The sequence below is a fragment of the Geotrypetes seraphini genome, chromosome 6 (assembly GCF_902459505.1).
Source record: "Geotrypetes seraphini chromosome 6, aGeoSer1.1, whole genome shotgun sequence".
NCBI classification, from domain to species: domain Eukaryota; kingdom Metazoa; phylum Chordata; class Amphibia; order Gymnophiona; family Dermophiidae; genus Geotrypetes; species Geotrypetes seraphini.
In genome coordinates this window covers 253,797,923-253,817,131 of record NC_047089.1, presented here as the reverse complement: position 1 = coordinate 253,817,131, position 19,209 = coordinate 253,797,923, and the positions used below count along the sequence as shown (strand labels likewise).

General features: G+C 44.5%; 2 protein-coding genes across 13 annotated transcripts in view; both read right to left on the bottom strand.

Moving 5' to 3' along the window:
- Positions 1 to 17,032, bottom strand: part of LOC117362298 (peptidyl-prolyl cis-trans isomerase FKBP4-like) — a 136,195-nt gene extending 119,163 nt beyond the window's left edge. Inside the window, exon 1 of the mRNA XM_033948489.1 lies at positions 16,943 to 17,032. Coding sequence (XP_033804380.1) covers positions 16,943 to 17,032 — 90 coding nt within the window. The remainder of the gene's footprint in view (positions 1 to 16,942) is intronic.
- The window catches only part of DMD (dystrophin), a 2,510,493-nt gene that overhangs the window by 1,832,507 nt on the left and 658,777 nt on the right, over positions 1 to 19,209 (bottom strand). The gene's annotated exons all lie outside the window — the stretch shown is intronic.

Genomic DNA, 19,209 nt, shown 5'->3' with positions numbered 1-19,209 from the left:
AGATATGATAGAGGCATTTATGTGGTGTAAATGCGCATGAGTCGAGTCTCTTTCACTTGAAAGGAAACTCTGCAATGAGAGGGCACAGGATGAAATTAAGAGGTGAGAGGCTCCGGAGTAATCTGAGGAAATACTTTTTTACGGAAAGGGAGGTAAATGCGTGGAACAGTCTCCCGGAAGAGGTGGTGGAGACAGAGACTGTGTATGAATTCAAGAGGGCCTGGGATAGGCACGTGGGCTCTCTTGGAGAGAGGAAGAGATAATGGTTACTGGGTAGAATGGGTGGGCCATTTGGCCTTTATCTGCCATCATGTTTCTATGTTTCACTTTGCTATATTTTGATTTCTAGAGTGGTGCAGTGGTTAAAGCTACAGCCTCAGCATCCTGCGGTTGTGGGTTCAAATCCCACACTGCTCCTTATGACCCTGGGCAAGTCACTTAATCCCAACTTCTATAACTTTCTCACTGGTGTTCAAGAAATAATTTACTTATGCCACAAGTGAACTAGCATTTCTACCTTGGTTTCTGACCCCTTACTGTCTCGCTCGCACGCTTCGATCGTCCCGGCGAAATCAAATATGATACACAGCAGTCAATGTTCTCAGTCCAAGGTCCAGAGCTCTGGGACAAACTGCCAACTCACCTCCACTTCTCACATTCTCTGCAGGAATTTAAAAGAGATTTTAAATCACTCCTATTTTAATGAGCTTGAAACTTCAAAGTTGTTAAAACGCATGCAGACTGCAGGAAGACTTTAGGAGATTGGAAGACTGGGCATCCAAATGACAGATGAAATTTAATGTGGACAAATGCAAAGTGATGCACATTGGGAAGAATAATCGGAATCATAGTTACTGGATGGTAGGGTCCACCTTGGAGGTCAACGCTCAAGAAAAAAGTCAGGGTGTCATCGTGGACAATACGCTGAAACCATCCACCCAATGTGAGGCAGTGGCCAAGAAAGCAAACAAGATGCTAGGAATTATTAAAAAAGGGATGTTATAATGCCTCTGTATCGCTCCATGGTGCGACCTCACCTGGAGTATTGCTTTCAATTCTGGTCTCCTTATCTCAAGAAACATATAGCGGCACTAGAAAAGGTTCAAAGAAGAGCGACCAAGATGATAAAGGGGACGGAACTCCTCTCGTATGAGGAAAGACTAAAAAGTTTAGGGCTCTTCAGCTTGGAAAAGAGACGGCTGAGGAGAGATAGGATTGAAGTTTACAAAATCCTGAGTGGTGTGGAACGGGTACAAGTGGATAGATTTTTTTTTTTTTACTACATCAAGATTTACAAAGACCAGGGGACACTCTTAAGTTACAGGGAAATACTTTTAAAACCAATAGGAGGAAATAATTTTTCATTCAGAGAATAGTTAAGCTCTGAAGCGCATTGCCAGAGGACGTGGTAAGAGCAGATAGTGTAGCTGGTTTTAAGAAAGGTTTGGACAAGTTCCTGGAGGAAAAGTCCATAGTCTGTTATTGAGACAGACATGGGGGAAGCCACTGCTTGCCCTGGATCGGTGATATAGAATGCTGCTACTATTTGGGTTTTTGCCAGATACTTGTGACTTGGATTGGCCTCCGTGAAGACGGGATACCTGGATAGATGGACCATTGGTCTGACCCAGTAAGGCTATTGAAACATAATGGCAGATAAAGGCCAAATGGCCCATCCATAGCATCCACTATCTCCTCCCCTCCGTCTGTCCCATGCTTTCTTGAAGTCTTGGTTTCTGCCACCTCTACTAAGAGACCATCCTTTCAGTATCAAAGTATTTCCTGAGCCTATCACCTCTTAACTTCATCCTCTGCCTTCTCATTCCAGAGTTTCCTTTCAAATTCCACCCAAAACATTTCCCCAACAGCCCCCCTTCAGATTTAGGTGCATTGCAGACAAAAACCGTCTTAACATGTGTTTCGAATATTTAAGCAAACCAAACGTAGTCTCCGAGTGTGTGGGTCGCCGGACTAGATGGACCTATGGTCTGATCCGGTGAAGGCATTTCTTATGTTCTGTTATGAAAATGAGCCCCATATCTACCTTTGTTTTATCTTTTCTTTTTCTCTTTTCTATGAATCTATTCACATGTACAGAAATGACTAGAAATTGAAAATTCAGTTCATCAGGAGGTTAATATGGGTATAATAATTCATGTTTCAGTATTTCCTTTTATTGCTGCATGTATATGATTAGATTTGGAAAGTTTTCATTATAAAAATGCAATATTTGCCAACATTTTGAATTAAAACAATAAATAATTAGCCCATTCAGGTTTCTGAATTTTCTATTTGCATAGTCTTGCCATATTGAGTCAGATATAAATACGGGTTGACAAAGATCACAGCCTGAGGAATTAACACAGAAAATTATATTTAAAAATTGTAGGTTTTCTCCCTTATTTGATTATAAGTAACACTTTGTCAATTAAAGTCCCCAGTAGGGTAGAAGGAGAAAGCAAACAGACAAATAGAAAATGGAAAATACAATTAAAATTTAATTTCAGATTGGTATCAAACCCTAACACACATCTTCACATATAAACACAGGGATTCCGATATTCCAAAGCATTCATGCTGTCAGTGGAGGCAACAGCCATACTGGGGTCAGACCGATAGTCCATCTAACCCGGGGGTGTCAAAGTCCCTCCTTGAGGGCCACAATCCAGTCAGGTTTTCAGGATTTCCCCAATGAATATGCATGAGATCTATTTGCATGCACTGCTTTCGTGGTATGCTAATAGATCTCATGCATATTCATTGGGGAAATCCTGAAAACCCAACTGGATTGTGGCCCTCAAGGAGGGACTTTGACACCCCTGATCTAACCCATTATCCTGCTTCCAGCAGTGTCCAATGCATGTCCCAAGTATCTGGCAGAAACTCAGAGTAGCAACATTCCAGAAAAAAGAGTAGCGAGATTCCATTCAGAAGCCCAAAGAACATCAAGATTCCGGAATAGTAGCAGAATTCCATATAGAATCCCCAAAGAGTAGAAAGATTCCATGCTAGAGATCCCAGAGTAAACAATGGCTTCGCCCCATGCCTTTTTCAATAGCATATTGGCTCTGACCAATGGTCCTTCTAGTCCAATATCCTATATCCAACAGTGGCCAATCCTGGCACACACCCAAATAGTAGCAACATTCCATGCTACCGATCTAGGGCAAACAGTGTCTTTCCCCATGTCTGTCTCATAACTGACTATGGACTTTTCCTCCAGGAACTTGTTCAAACCTTTTTTAAATCCAGTAACTCTAACTGCTTTTACCATATTCTTTGGCAATGAGTTCTAGAGTTTAACTATTGTTTGGATGAAAAAGTATTTCCATGGAACTTTAACCCATTCTGCACTGCTCGGGATTATGTAGACCTCAATCATACCTCCCCCTCAGCCATCTTTTTCCCAAGCTGAAAAGCTCTAACCTCTTTAACCTTAAGTCATCCCCTTTATCATCTTGGTCGCTCTTTGAACCTTTTCTAATTCCGCTATATCTTTTGTAAGCTACAGCAACCAGAACTGAATACAATACTCAAGGTAAGATTACACAATGGGGTGATAAAGAGGTATTATAATATTCATGGGCTTATTATCATTTGTTTCCCAATAATTCCTAGCATCCTGTTTGGTGTTTTGGCTGATGTATCACACTGGGCATAGATGCTCAAAGAAATTCTTGGGGCTGAATGGATAATGTGGAATGCAAAAATTATTAGCAAGCCAAAATCCATTCATAAAACATAAGAACAGCCTTACTGGGTCCATCAAGCCCAGCAGCCCGTTCTCATGGTGGCCAATCCAGGTCCCTAGTACCTGGCCAAAACCCAAGGAGTAGCAACATTCCATACAGAATCTCAAAGAATAGCAAAATTCCGGAATCCCCAGAGTAGCAGCATTCCACACAGAATCTCAAAGAATAGCAAGATTCCGGAATCCCAAAGAGTAACAAGATTCTAGAATTCCAAGGAGTAACAAACTAAACTAAACTAAACTAAACCTTAGGTTTGTATACCGCATCATCTCCGCAAGCGCAGAGCTCGGCACGGTTTACAGAGGTTAGGAGGAAAAGGAAACTACAAAGATGGATATGGGAGAGGGAATAAGAAGATAGGGAGGGAACAGGGTACTAGAGAACGAGGGGTGATTATATTTTTGAAAAGAGCCAAGTTTTCAGATGTTTACGGAAGGATTGGAAGGAGCTAACATTTCTGAGCGGGGATGGGAGGTTGTTCCAGAGTTCTGTGGTTCTAAAAGGGAGGGATGTTCCAAGTTTTCCCGCGCGGGATATACCTTTTGTAGATGGGAAAGATAGTTTCAGTTTTTGGGAGGATCTAGAGGAGAGTGGGTTAGAGGAATTCCAAAGGAGTGGGATAACGGGGGGTAGGATGCCATGTAGAATCTTGAAGGATAAGCAGGCACATTTGTAGAGGACTCTGGAGTATACTGGGAGCCAGTGAAGCTTGGAGAGGAGAGGGGAGACGTGATCAAACTTGCCCTTTGTGAAAATAAGCTTGGCCGCGGCATTCTGAATTAGTTGAAGTCTGTGGAGGTTTTTCTTAGTTAGGCATATATAGAGGGAGTTGCAGTAGTCCAGTCTGGAGAGGATGGTGGATTGAACGAGGATGGCGAAATGAGAATGGTGAAAGTAGGATCTTACTTTCCTCAACATATGGAGGCTAAAGAAGCATTTTTTTACCAGGGAGTTGAGGTGATCACTGAAGGAGAGGGAGGAGTCTAGGATGAAGCCTAGGACTTTGCTTGAAAACTCGAGCTGGAGAGTGGGGCCGGAAGGTAGTGGAATGGAGGAGGGTAAATGGTCTGAAATAGGGCCGAGCCAAAGTAGTTTTGTTTTGGACTCATTTAGTTTCATTTGTACAGATTGGGCCCAGGATTGGAGGTTCGTGATACATGAGGATATGTTTTCAGTGAGGTTAGAGAGGTTCGAGTCGGTCTCAAGGAGGATGAGGATGTCGTCAGCGTAGGAGTAGAGAGTTTCTAGGGGGGATAGATGAAGTAGTTTCAGAGAGGACATGTAGATGTTGAAAAGGATAGGGGAGAGGGGGGAGCCTTGCGGGACTCCACATTTCGGCTTCCAGGGGGGGGATGAGGTACCGTTTGTGTTTACGGTGTAGGAGCGGAAGCGTAGGAATTTCGAGAACCAGTCTAGGACAGTGGAGCTTATGCCTATTTCGGAGAGTTGGAAGATTAGGATGTCGTGGTGAACGACATCGAAGGCTGCGGAGAGGTCGAATTGAAGAAGAACAGCAGATTTGTTACGCGATTGGAGTTGTTGCACTTTAGAGATTAGTGAGGCCAGGAGGGATTCGGTGCTGAAGTTGGGTCTGAAGCCGAATTGGTGGGGTAGGAGGATAGAGAATCTTTCTAGGTAGGAAGAGAGTTGGGTGGATATGATAGATTCTAATAGCTTGGTTAGGAGAGGGATATTTCCGTAGAGAATCTCAAAGAATAGAAAGATTCCGGAATCCCAAAGTAACAAAATTCTAGAATCCCAAAGAGTAGCAACATTCCATGCTACCGATCCAGGTCAAGCAGTGGCTTCCCCCATGTCCTTATCAATAACAGACTATGGACTTTTCCTCCAGATAATTGTCCAAACCTTTCTTAAAACCAGCTACGATATCCGCTCTTACCACAACCCCTTGCAATGCATTCTATGCTCAGCTGTCTGAACTGTTTACTAAGAATTCAAGCTGCCTGGAGAAAAACTTGCTTTTGTGCATTTTTCATGAGGACGCATTTATATTTGAGAATGGCCAAAAAAGATAGATGTACTAAGGACCAAAACGTCTACATAAGCCATTTTCAAAGAGAAAAGAAAGTTAGATATCTTGCTGGCTTGAGAATGGACATTTTCTCTACTGGATTTCTGGACGTCCTATCAAAAATACTCCCTAACCCCCTCTTTTACGCATAGTGTGGGTCTTAGCGCCAGCAGCAACGGTAACTGCTCCGATGCTCATAGTTCTGGTAAAAGAGGGGTGGGTGTAGAATCCTCGTTGTTTAATTTTTTGTAACAAACTTTTCAAACCATCCTCGTAATTAACTTGCCATGTTATAGGAAACGACCATTTTAATGAAATGAAAAGACGAACCTAGACAAAGCAGAGTTCCCAGGAGAACAAAAATCATAGATATTACCATAGTAGCCATCATCACCATCAGAACATATTACACCCAATATCATATTAATCAAAAGTAATATAGTAAATCCTTGGATTGCAAGTAACTTGGTTTGCAAGTGTTTTGCAGGACAAGCAAAACATTTTATTAAATTTTAACTTGATATACAAGCAAAGTCTTGCAATACAAGTACGTACAGTATACACACATCACAACTGAGCCAATGGTTCTTCTCTCTCTGATGCTGCGGGAGTATCGTGACTGTTCTAAACGAGTGAGGTCTTAACGAGCGAGGTCTTGCAATACGAGTACATACAGTATACACGCGTCACGTCATCACAGCTGAGCCGATGGTTCTTCTCTCTCTGACACTCCGAGAGTGTAGTGACTGTTCTAAACGAGCGAGGTCTTGCAATACGAGTACATACAGTATACACGCATAACATCATCACAACTGAGCCGATGGTTCTTCTCTCTCTGACGCTACAAGAGTGTTGTGACTGTTCCAAACGAGCGAGGTCTTGCAATACGAGTACATACAGTATACACGCGTCACGTCATCACAGCTGAGCCGATGGTTCTTCTCTCTCTGACGCTGCGGGAGTGTCGTGACTGTTTTAAACGAAGCGAGGTCTTGCAATACAAGTACATATAGTATTTTAAATTAAAGATTTTGGGTTGTGGAACTAATCGTCTAAGTTTCCACTATTTCTTATGAGGAAATTTGCTTTGATATACGAGCATTTTGGATTACAAGCATGATTTCAGAACGAATTATGCTCGTAAACCAAGGTTTTACCATACTGCGACTTTCATAGACGCTACAGTACCTGAAGACGCAACAATTAAGGATTAAAAAACTGGAAAAATTTAGCATCTCAAACTCAGACTTAGGGATAGATTCACAAAGCAAACCGATCGTGTACCGATTGGTTTGCGACCCCTTTGCGACCAGATTTCCCTCGGGCCCCATTCACTAACCTCTCCTGCGATCCGATTCAAATCCATGCAAGCAAATGAGGAAAAACGCAAGCAAAGTGGGCAGGGACGCGATTCACAACACTTTTTTCCCGATCTGACTGGGCTGGCTGATCATCTCAAGTAGCGACTGCTGGGGACCAGTTGAAAATGTCTTTCTGACTCTCCAGCCCTGCTCTCTGCATGCCCTGCTCTCTGCTGCCCCGAACCTCTCCTGCCTGCCGCTCCGAACAACTGCCTGCCCGATCGCCTGCCTGTCCCGACTCCCACCTTTTCCCTCAGTGCAAGCCCGTGGTTTTAACCCGCAGGATTTAAGCGTGTTAAAACCACGGGCTCCTAACGTTAAAAAAAGAGAGAAAAAAATCTATGCCGGGCCCGGAGGTCTAGCGTATGCGCAGGTGCATGCGCGAGGATCGCACAATAGCGATCCGTGCCTGCAGATGGGGGCGTTCCTCTGATTGCCCCATCTGCATATTTTGTTGTGCAGAATTCGTTGGACCTGTCCGGATCGGGCCCGATCAGGCAGGTTGGTGAATCCGGGCCTTAGACGTCATATGGAAAATCCCCCTCTGGGTACACTAATATCAAGTGAATAAAACCCAATACTATGAAATCGAGAAACGGAGACTCTGTGATAGCATTTTTAAATTGTAAATGTAGAAAATGTATGTAATTGTATGTGGCCTTTACAGCTCAAAAGTGAAAAGCCCACAGCATCTAGGGTGCAATTCTGGTCACTGCATGTCAAAAAAGATGTAGCAGAATTAGAATAGGTACAGAAAAGGGCAACAAGCATAAGAAAAGATATCCAGATATCTTATACTTGTACCCAGATATCTTATACTTGTATTTCTATACCACAACATGTAATTTACTTAAATCGTTGTAATGTAATTCTCTCGGTAATGTCCTGATCTCTTTTAACTGTAATCCGCTTAGAACCGCAAGGCACAGGCGGAATAGAAATCACAAATGTAATGTAAAAGGGGTGGGACAACTTCCCTATGCGGAAAGGCTAAAGCAGCTGGGGCTTTTCAGCTTGGAGAAGAGACAGCTCAGGGGTGATATGATAGGGGTCTATAACATACTGAGTGGAGTGGAAGGGGTAGTTGTGAATCGCTTGTTCACTAGGACTAGGGGGCGGGTGAAAAATATCCCTTCATTCTGTGTAATTAAATTCTGGAATTTATTGCCAGAGAAAGTGGTGAAGTCAGTTAGCTTGGCAGGGTTTAAAAAAGGTTTGGATAGTTTCCTAAAAGAGAAGTCCATAGACCATTATGGAGATGGCTTTGGGAAATCCACTGCTTATTCCTAGGTAAGCAGCGTAAAATCTGATTTACTCTTGGGATCTTGCCAGGTACTTATGACCTGGGTCGGCCACTGTTGGAAACAGGACACTGGGCTTGATGGACCTTCAGTCTGTCCCAGTGGGGAACTCTTATGTTCTTATGATTCTTTCAGAAAACGGCAACAAACAGAAGTCTGTCTATTATAGAGCAAAGTTACAAATCAAAAGCAGACAAATTATGTTAGCATTGACACAACAAGGAAACACTGCACAAGCACTAGGACACCGCAGGAGAGTTAATTCAACAAAGAGCAACAGGACAAATACCAGAAGGCTGTATTTAAAGTTTTAATTATACAAAGCACACTGAATAGGGAACTTAACTGATTCAAAGTCTGCAGTGCCATGAATGATGCTCAATAAAAACCGACATAGAAAATCATCTAAATATAACCTACTTATTGCAATAAGAACATAATAATTGCTATACTGAGACAGACTGAAGGTCCAGCAGGCCCGGTGTCCTGTTTCCAACAGTAGCCAACCCAGGTCCCAAGTGCCTGGCAGAAACCCAAAGAGTAGCTGAGATTGTGATGTCATAGGTACATTAGCGACAGGAAGAGAAACAAAAATGGAATAGAACGCCTTAGGCAATCAGATGGAAACTACGCAGAATCTGATACTACCAAGGCAGAACTGCTAAATGAATACTTCTGCTCAGTATTCACCTGTGAAGCACCGGGAAATGGTCCACAACTACAAATAAGAGACAGCCAAAATGATCTGTTTCGCGATTACGAGTTTACACCTAGTAGCGTCTACCACGAACTTTCAAGACTCAAAGTTGACAAAGCCATGGGGCCAGACAATCTACACCCCAGGGTACTCAGAGAGCTGAGTGAAGTTCTGGCTGAACCACTATCCGTACTCTTCAATCTTTCCATGCGCACGGGAAAAGTACCCCTAGACTGGAAAACAGCTAACGTAATTCCACTCCACAAAAAGGGCTGCAGAACAGAGACAGAAAATTTCAGACCGGTGAGTCTTACATCCATAGTGTGCAAACTCATGGAAACACTGATCAAACAGGAACTTGACAAAATTCTAGACGAAGAAAGTTTACGTGATCCACATCAACACGGATTTACCAGGGGAAGGTCCTGCCAATCTAATCTGATTGACTTCTTTGATTGGGTGACCAATCATCTGGATGCCGGGGAGTCCCTGGACGTGATATATTTGGACTTCAGCAAAGCTTTTGATAGCGTCCCACACCGCAGGCTGTTGAACAAACTAAAATCAATGGGATTAGGGGATACATTCACTACATGGGTAAAGGATTGGCTAGATGGTAGGCTTCAAAGGGTGATGGTAAACGGTACCCCCTCCAAAATGTCAGCAGTGATGAGTGGAGTACCTCAGGGCTCCGTCTTAGGGCCGATTCTATTCAATTTATTCATAGGAGATTTGTCCCAAGGACTTAGAGGAAAAGTATCACTGTTTGCCGACGATGCCAAACTATGCAACATAGTTGGCAAAAGCAGTGTGCCTGACTTTATGACGCAGGACCTAAGACAGCTCGAGCAGTGGTCATCAACTTGGCAGCTAGGCTTCAATGCTAAAAAAATGTAAAATAATGCATCTAGGCAAAAAAAATCCACACAGAACTTACACACTAAATGGTGAAACCTTGTCCAGGACCACGATGGAACGTGATTTAGGAGTGATCATTAGCGACGATATGAAGGCTGCCAATCAGGTAGAGAAGGCTTCATCCAAGGCAAGACAAATGATGGGCTGTATCCGTAGGGGTTTTGTCAGCAGAAAACCTGAAGTCATAATGCCACTGTACAGATCCATGGTGAGACCTCATCTCGAGTACCGGTATTGTGTTCAATTCTGGAGACCACACTACCGAAAAGATGTGTTGAGAATTGAGTCGGTTCAGCGAATGGCTACCAGGATGGTTTTGGGGCTCAGGGATCTCACGTATGAAGAAAGGTTAAAAAAACTGCGGATGTACTAATTGGAGGAGCGAAGACAGAGAGGAGACATGATTGAAACCTTTAAGTATATTACTGGGCGTATAGTGGTGAAAGATGATATCTTCAGTCTTACGGGGCCCTCGGTAACCAGAGGACACTCGCTGAAAATCAGGGGAGGGAAATTTCAGGGTGATGCTAGGAAGTACTTCTTCACCGAAAGGGTAGTCGATCATTGGAACGAGCTGCCTCAGCGGGTGATTGAGGCCAGCAGCGTGTTAGATTTCAAGAGGAAATGGGATATTCATGTGGGATCTCTAGGAGAGTAAGAATCAGGGAGTGGGTCATTGGTATGGGCAGACTCGATGGGCTATAGCCCTTTTCTGCCGTCAATTTCTATGTTTCTATGTTTCTATGTTTCTATCTATAATGCCTTATTCCACCAATGCCTAAGAGCCAACCTCATCACTGATGTCACAATGGCTTGATTGTCCTATCGGTTCACATAAGAGCTGCCATACTGAGACAGACCGAAGGTCCATCAAGCCCTAAATCCTGTTTCCAACAGTGGCCAACCCAGGTCCCAAGTAACTGGCAGAAACCCAAAGAGTAGCAACATTCCAGAGCTGTGATGTCATAATGCCTCATTCCACCAGTGCCTAAGAGCCAACCTCATCAGTGATGTCACAATGGCTCAATTGTCCTATACTTGGCTCACATAAGAACATAAGAATTTTCCTACTGGGACATACTGAAGGTCCATCAAGTCCCAGTATCCTGTTTCCAACAGTGGCCAACCCAGGTCACAAATACCTAGCTAGATCCCAAGTAGCAAAACAGATTCAACATTCCTCATGTCTTGAGCATTATTTCATATTTAAATTTACAGACTGCCTCAATTTCATCGCTGCCTTACTGACCTAGAAATCCAACAGGCACTTACGATATGAGCTCCCACCCCGCCACCTATTCCCCACTAGCTCAGTGACTGAAGGAAGAGCCCATTTATTTATAGATAAAAAAGATACATTTTAACACTTTTAAACAAAGAGGAGGAAATATTTTTTCACTCCATGAATATTTAAGCTCTAGAACTCATTGCCGGAAGATGTGGTTACAGTGGTTAGCATATCTGGATTTAAAGAAAAAGGATTGGCCAAGTTCATGGAGGAAAAGTCCTTAGACAGACATGTGGGGATTGGTAGCATGGAATGTTGCTACTATTTGAGATTCTGGGATGGTGTTGGGATTTTGCCGGGTTGGCCACTGTTAGAAACAGGAGACTGGCTTGTGACCCAGTGTGGCTTTTCTTATGTTGACATCCGCATTTATATAAGAGAATCGATCAATATTTTGAAAGTTTTCAATGCTGCACCTTCCTATTTGTTAATCTATAGAAATTGCTTTCAGCTAGAACTCATACCAGGCAGATGGTAACCCAGTGACACCAGAAAATCCTCCAGAACCGCTACCCCTACCATAGACCACGATGGTGTTAACCTGCCACTGCAGGTCATGCTCAAAGCTTATAATTTATTGCTCCTTGTGGGTAATTATACATGGACGTGTCATTAACTTAGTCCAAATTTATTTACAGTGACAGGAAGATTTTAAGTGACAGGTTCATAGTCAACACTTTAAAGACATTTATTTCATTACATGTCAATTAATTGTCGTCTTTCATGTTATGGGTCAACAATTATTACTATCTTTGTTAGCTTGGAGCGGAATTAGATTACACTGCAATCTCTTCCTCCCCCAGGTCCCCGAAGAGGTCAATGCCAGCCGTTCGAAGTGTGGGAGTCGGTTGCAGGGTCATCTTTCCTTTTTTCTTCACGCCTTATGGAAATGCTGAACCTCCAGCGATACGGATGTGCTCCGTCTCTAGCAGTCTTCAAAATCCAAGCTAAAAACCCCACTTCTTTAAAGCCGCTTTCAACTCTTAACCCCCACTCGCTGTCAGATACCTACCGGTATACCCATCGTATCATTCCTTCTGCTAGAAACTCAAACACCTGGGGGTCTCAGCTTATATTTGGGTCATGGCCCCCTCCCCCCTTCCAGGACTTGTTGCAGGCCTCCATCGGGCCTGCCCTATGGCCTGGCGGGGTGGGCTGAGACAGAAGGGCCTGTCCTGGCCGACTCTGCCAATTTTTTTTTTTTTTTTATTACCTCCTTGCTGTCTTCACCCGCATACCTTTATGAATCCTTGGTGGTCCAGCGGTGTGCCGGGCATGAGCGAGATATCCTTGCTCCTACCCAGTGCTGAAACACTTGCTGAATGGCTGCCTCGAGTTCTCGCGGGACTCGTGAGAACTTGCAACAGCCATTGACTGCGCGGCTCAGCACTGGGCAGGAGCAAGGAAAGGTCCCCAAGGGTCTATACTATCTCCTCTTCTATTTAATATTTTCCTATCACCTCTTCTGACTATTTCACAATCACTAGGTTTCACATCTTTTTCATATGCAGATGATATTCAACTTCTACACCCCTTTAATCCAGAGAAAGCTGACGAAATAAAGGCGATTAATGAAAAACTGGGACAAATAAAAAATTGGTTAAACAACAATAAATTAGCTCTGAACATCCAAAAATCAAAAACCATGTTTTTCACTTGGAAAGGAAATTTAACTCCAATTTTGCCATTCGTCCTTGACAATACACCTTTAGAATCTGTACCATATCTGAAAATCCTTGGTGTAACCATTGATGTAGATTTATCACTTAACAAACATATCAGTGAAATAGTTAAATCATGTTTTTATAGGTTACGTCTCATCCGTTCCATTTCTACATTCTTAGAGACCAAATCTGTTAATATTCTAATTCACTCACTTATTATTTCCAAAATGGACTACTGCAATTCGCTCCTGATTAATATTACTCAGAAAGAAAAAAGAAGACTTCAGATAATTCAAAACACAGCAATAAAATTAATTCATAAAGCAAAAAAATACGACCATGTCACACCCCTAATGATTAAATCACACTGGCTTCCTATTTCCCATCGGATTACGTTTAAAATCATACTTTTAGTATATAAAACATTACCGTATTTTCGCGGATATAACGCGCGCGTTATACGCGATTTTACCTACCGCGCATACCCCTCGCGCGTTATATGCCTGAGCGCGGTATAGAAAAGTTTTTAAACATAGTTCCCACCCCGCCCGACGCCCGATTCACCCCCCCAGCAGGACCGCTCGCACCCCCACCCCGAACGACCGCTCGCACGCGCTCCCACCCGCACCCGCATCCACGATCGGAGCAAGAGGGAGCCCAAGCCCTCTTGCCCGGCCGACTCCCCGACGTCCGATACATCCCCCCCCCCCGGCAGGACCACTCGCACCCTCACCCCGAAGGACCGCCGACTCCCCAACAATATCGGGCCAGGAGGGAGCCCAAACCCTCCTGGCCACGGCGACCCCCTAACCCCACCCCGCACTACATTACGGGCAGGAGGGATCCCAGGCCCTCCTGCCCTCGACGCAAACCCCCTCCCCCCAACGACCGCCCCCCCCCAAGAACCTCCGCCCGTCCCCCAGCCGACCCGCGACCCCCCTGGCCGACCCCCACGACCCCCCCACCCCCCTTCCCCGTACCTTTGGAAGTTGGCCGGACAGACGGGAGCCAAACCCGCCTGTCCGGCAGGCAGCCAACGAAGGAATGAGGCCGGATTGGCCCATCCGTCCTAAAGCTCCGCCTACTGGTGGGGCCTAAGGCGCGTGGGCCAATCAGAATAGGCCCTGGAGCCTTAGGTCCCACCTGGGGGCGCGGCCTGAGGCACATGGGCCAAACCCGACCATGTGTCTCAGGCCGCGCCCCCAGGTGGGACCTAAGGCTCCAGGGCCTATTCTGATTGGCCCACGCGCCTTAGGCCCCACCAGTAGGCGGAGCTTTAGGACGGATGGGCCAATCCGGCCTCATTCCTTCGTTGGCTGCCTGCCGGACAGGCGGGTTTGGCTCCCGTCTGTCCGGCCAACTTCCAAAGGTACGGGGAAGGGGGGTGGGGGGGTCGTGGGGGTCGGCCAGGGGGGTCGCGGGTCGGCTGGGGGACGGGCGGAGGTTCTTGGGGGGGGCGGTCGTTGGGGGGGAGGGGGGTTTGCGTCGAGGGCAGGAGGGCCTGGGATCCCTCCTGCCCGTAATGTAGTGCGGGGTGGGGTTAGGGGGTCGCCGTGGCCAGGAGGGTTTGGGCTCCCTCCTGGCCCGATATTGTTGGGGAGTCGGCGGTCCTTCGGGGTGAGGGTGCGAGTGGTCCTGCCGGGGGGGGGATGTATCGGACGTCGGGGGGGGGCATCAGGCTTTCAGGATGGGGACAGACCTTCAAGGGGGGACAGGACTTCAAGGGGGGACAGTGCACGGAAAGTCAGGGGGGGTGAACGGAGAGTCAGGACAGCGCACGGAAAGTCAGGGCAGTGCACGGAAGTCAGGGGGGGTGAACGGAGAGTCGGGACAGCGCACGGAAAGTCAGGGCGGGCGAAAGGAGCGTCGGGCATCATGCGCGTTATATGCCTGAGCGCGGTATAGAAAAGTTTTGGTACATATCATCGTGATTTCTGCGCGCTATACCCCTGTGCGCGTTTTACACAGGTGCGCGTTATATCCGCGAAAATACGGTACTTCTTAATGAACCACAATTCATATCTAAAATGATTATTCCATACAATACATCACGTTCATTACGTTCATCTTCTTCAAATCTTTTATCAATTCCCTCCTTGAAAATCATCGGCACAAGAAGAAACGACATATTTTCTGTTATGGCCCCAACATTGTGGAATTCCTTACCAAACTTTATTAGAATTGAAAAAGACCTTTTAACTTTTAAGAAACTTCTAAAAACCTTTCCGTTTCAAGATGCCTTTGATACATAGCAAATTTTATATTAACCCCTTACATTCTGACCAAGACTATCAAACATTCCAACCCCATTATTCCCTATTGTGTTTTTCCTTAATTGTTAATTTCAACATAAAATGAATTGTAACTTTTCCCTCTTATTCATGTTTGTCTTTTTCCCATTGTTTAAAATGTCAATAGTTTGTTTTAAAATTTAATGTGTAAAAATTATATATGTGACCACCATCTGATGGTTTTTAATTTGTATATCGCTTAGAAACTTTGTATAGGCGATTCATTAAATGCTAATAAACTTGAAACTTGAACTTGAAACTTGAAACTTGTCACTCATGCCCAGTCCACCACTGGACCATCAAAGATTTCCCCTTCCCTGCCTGCCATCTGTAAATATTCAGATCTTTATAATCACATTTAAAACTATTACTTAAAGATATTTCCAACATGAATGTATGATTTAAAGGTAATTGTATTGATCATTTTTTTTATAATACTGTACACCCTACTGAATCTTGAATCAGTCAATATAACTGATGCTGGACTTATTTTCAGAGCTTATCGAATCAAGTCAAAAGGTTAGGGTTCTTCATCTTGGAAAAGAGACGGCTGAGGGGAGATAGGATTGAAGTCCAAGAAATCCTCAGTGGAGCAGAACAGGTACATGTGAATCGATTTTTCACTCTGTCAAAAATTACAAAGACTGGGGGACACTTGATGAAGTTACAGGGAAATACTCTTAAAACCAATCGGAGGGAATCTTTTCTCAGTCAGAGAATAGTTAAGCTCTGGACCGCGTTGCCAGAGGTTAAGAACATAGGAATAGCCGTACTGGGTCAGACCAATGGTCCATCAAGCCCAGTAGCCCGTTCTCACGGTGGCCAATCCAGGTCACTAGTACCTGGCCAAAATCCAAGGAGTAGCAATATTCCATACTACCAATCCAGGGCAAGCAGTGGCTTCCCCCATGTCTTTGTCAATAACAGACTATGGTAAAAGCGGAGAGCGTAGCTAGTTTTAAGAAAGATTTGGACAAATTCCTGGAGGAAAAGTCCATAGTCTGTTATTAAAACAAAACCCTGCAATGCTTCAAGTACTGGGGCCGAGGACGACCCAGAGGCAGGTGCATCGTCATCAGAGTAAGGTCTGAGGTCAAATAAATACTTCTCTCACATGGCTCCCAGCTAGTGAGCTTCATATATTGCCTTGAATGTTCATTTTGTATAGCAAAATTGCAAAAGGCAAAAAGGGGACCTGGAGACTGTTATGGCTTTGAAATGAAATGCATTAAAAACCAAAAAAAAGTCTCTTAACGGGTTCTCCATTAATGTACATAAAAGAGAAGAATTATGTAAACTAGAAGACAAATCGTCCATAAAACATGGTCACATTTTCAGTACGAATCAAATGGTTTCATCAGAGAAATTGCTTTCGGTCTCCTCTGAACAATATCATTCACTCAGACTCCAACATCACTCACATTTTACTGTCACTCACCTCAAACTGCATCTTCACCCACATTTCACTGTCACTCATACTCCAACATCACTTACCTCAAACTGCATATTCACTCACATCAAACTCCATCTTCACTCACATTTCTCTATCACTTACCTCAAACTCCATCTTCACTCACCTCAAACTCCACCTTCACCCACATTTCACTGTCACTAACCTCAAACTCCATCTTCACTCACCTCAAACTCCATCTTCACCCACATTTCACTGTCACTCACCTCAAACTCCACCTTCACCCATATTTTACTGTCACTCACCTCAAACTCCATCTTCACTCACATTTCACTGTGACTCACATCAAGCTCCATTTCACTCACCTCAAACTCCATCTTCACCCACATTTCACTGTCACTCACCTCAAACTTCACCTTCACCCACATTTCACTGTCACTCACCTCAAACTCCATCTTCACCCACATTTCACTGTCACTCACCTCAAACTCCATCTTCACTCACATTTCACTGTGACTCACATCAAGCTCCATCTTCACCCACATTTCACTGTCATTCACATCAAACTCTATCTTCACTCACCTAAAACTGCATATTCACTCACATCAAACTCCATCTTCACTCACATTTCTCTATCACTTACCTCAAACTCCATCTTCACCCCCATTTCACTGTCACTCACATCAAACCCCAACATTACCCACAATCCATTGTTGATCATCTCAAGCTCCATCATTTACTTTTCTTCTCAGACTGTAAATTTGTAAATGCCCCGTAGTCATCTCAGTGTCTTTATCCTCCTCAATACTACTCTGTAGGCTTCATCTCCTTATATATTGGTTCGGGGCATAAATTAAGCTCAAGGTATCACTTTTTACCTTTCTTATGATCAATTTCTTTGACCAGACAATTGGATAGAGGGAGTGTGCTAGATGTGGTGTATTTAGATTTTAGCAAATCCTTTGACAGTGTTCCACACAGATGTCTAATAAATAAACTGAAAGCCCCCTGGATGGATCCCAAAGCGATGGGCTGGGTCAGGAACTGGTTGAGTGGAAGACGACAGAGGGTAGTGGTCAATGGAGATCGCTCTGAGGAAAGGGATGTTACCAGTGGTGTGCCTCAAGGTTCTGTTGGTGGGCCTATACTTTTTAAAGCTAGAAGGATGCTCGGGTTCATAGGGAGAGGTATGGCCAGTAGGAAAAGGAGGTATTGATGCCCCTGTGTAAGACTTTAGGGAGGCCTCATTTAGAATATTGTATGGGATCACATTTCTCCTTTATACACTGGGGACAGTTATGAAACAGACCGGCAACCCTGGTGCTTTCTCTTCCTCTCCACCCCTCCCCCTACTTCTATAACTCTTAGAGCAGGAAGCCAAGGCTCAGTTGAGCCCCTGATGGGATAACCCACCTACTATAGAAAGTCAAGTATAGAAGCCAACTATAGAAGTCAAGCTCCTTCATCGTGTGCACAAGGGGGTCACTTGTGTTGCATTTAGCGCCCACAATCACGTCAAAAAGTTGTCACCTATATCACCTACTTATAATGTCCTACCTACACCTTACAGGATCATCTGGAGGCAGGAATGGAAAATACCCCTCCCTTAATTCAGTTTTATATCTCCTCCCAAAAACTTAAGCTTCATTTCTGTTAGGCCACTTTCTCAGGCTAGACCTCCATTTTATTCAGAATTGATTGCCACCTTTCTGAAGTAGGGGTCCAGAATGTTCTTCCTTTTGCTACATCAAGAATTTCATTTTTCGAGGGGGTGGGTGGGGGAAGATGCTTAAAACCAGAACATTAAAACAGGACACATTCCTTTAGCAGGTGGCAACATGTCAATTCCCTAGATCAAATGACACTTTTTGAATCAAGAGTAGTTGTCAACTGCTTTACGGCCCGGATGCACCAAAATCGTCCTTAAAATCCTGTGGTTCGCTGTGGGGCTGACAAATTGTCCGATTTCAAAATGGCGATCGATGTTCAAGCGACTTCCTTTGCAAATGAGTTTCACGGAGGTCTGCCCTAACCCCACCTCATCGGTCGTTGGAAAAGCAGGCTGGCAGGGGATACCCAAACAGCTGAATGGCTGGGGAAGCCCAGAAGCAGTCTCCAGTCACTCAGCTGTTCAGGACAGGAAGACTTTTTGTTTGTTTGATTTAATGGGCCCAGATGTTGTGTGTGTGTTATGTACGCACAATATCTGTCTCCCCCGATGACGTCCCCTGCCCCGAAAAAAAAAAAGAGTAGTAGGAAGCATTTAAACATAGAAACATAGAAGATGACGGCAGAAAAGGGCTACAGCCCATCAAGTCAGCCCACTCTGCTTACCCACCCCCTGTCTATGCCCTAATGACCCAATTTCCTTATCTTGACCCTCGTAGGGATCCCACATGGGTATCCCATTTATTCTTAAAGTCTGGCACGCTGTCTGCCTCGATCACCTGCACTGGAAGCTTGTTCCAATGATCAACCACTCTCTCTGTGAAGA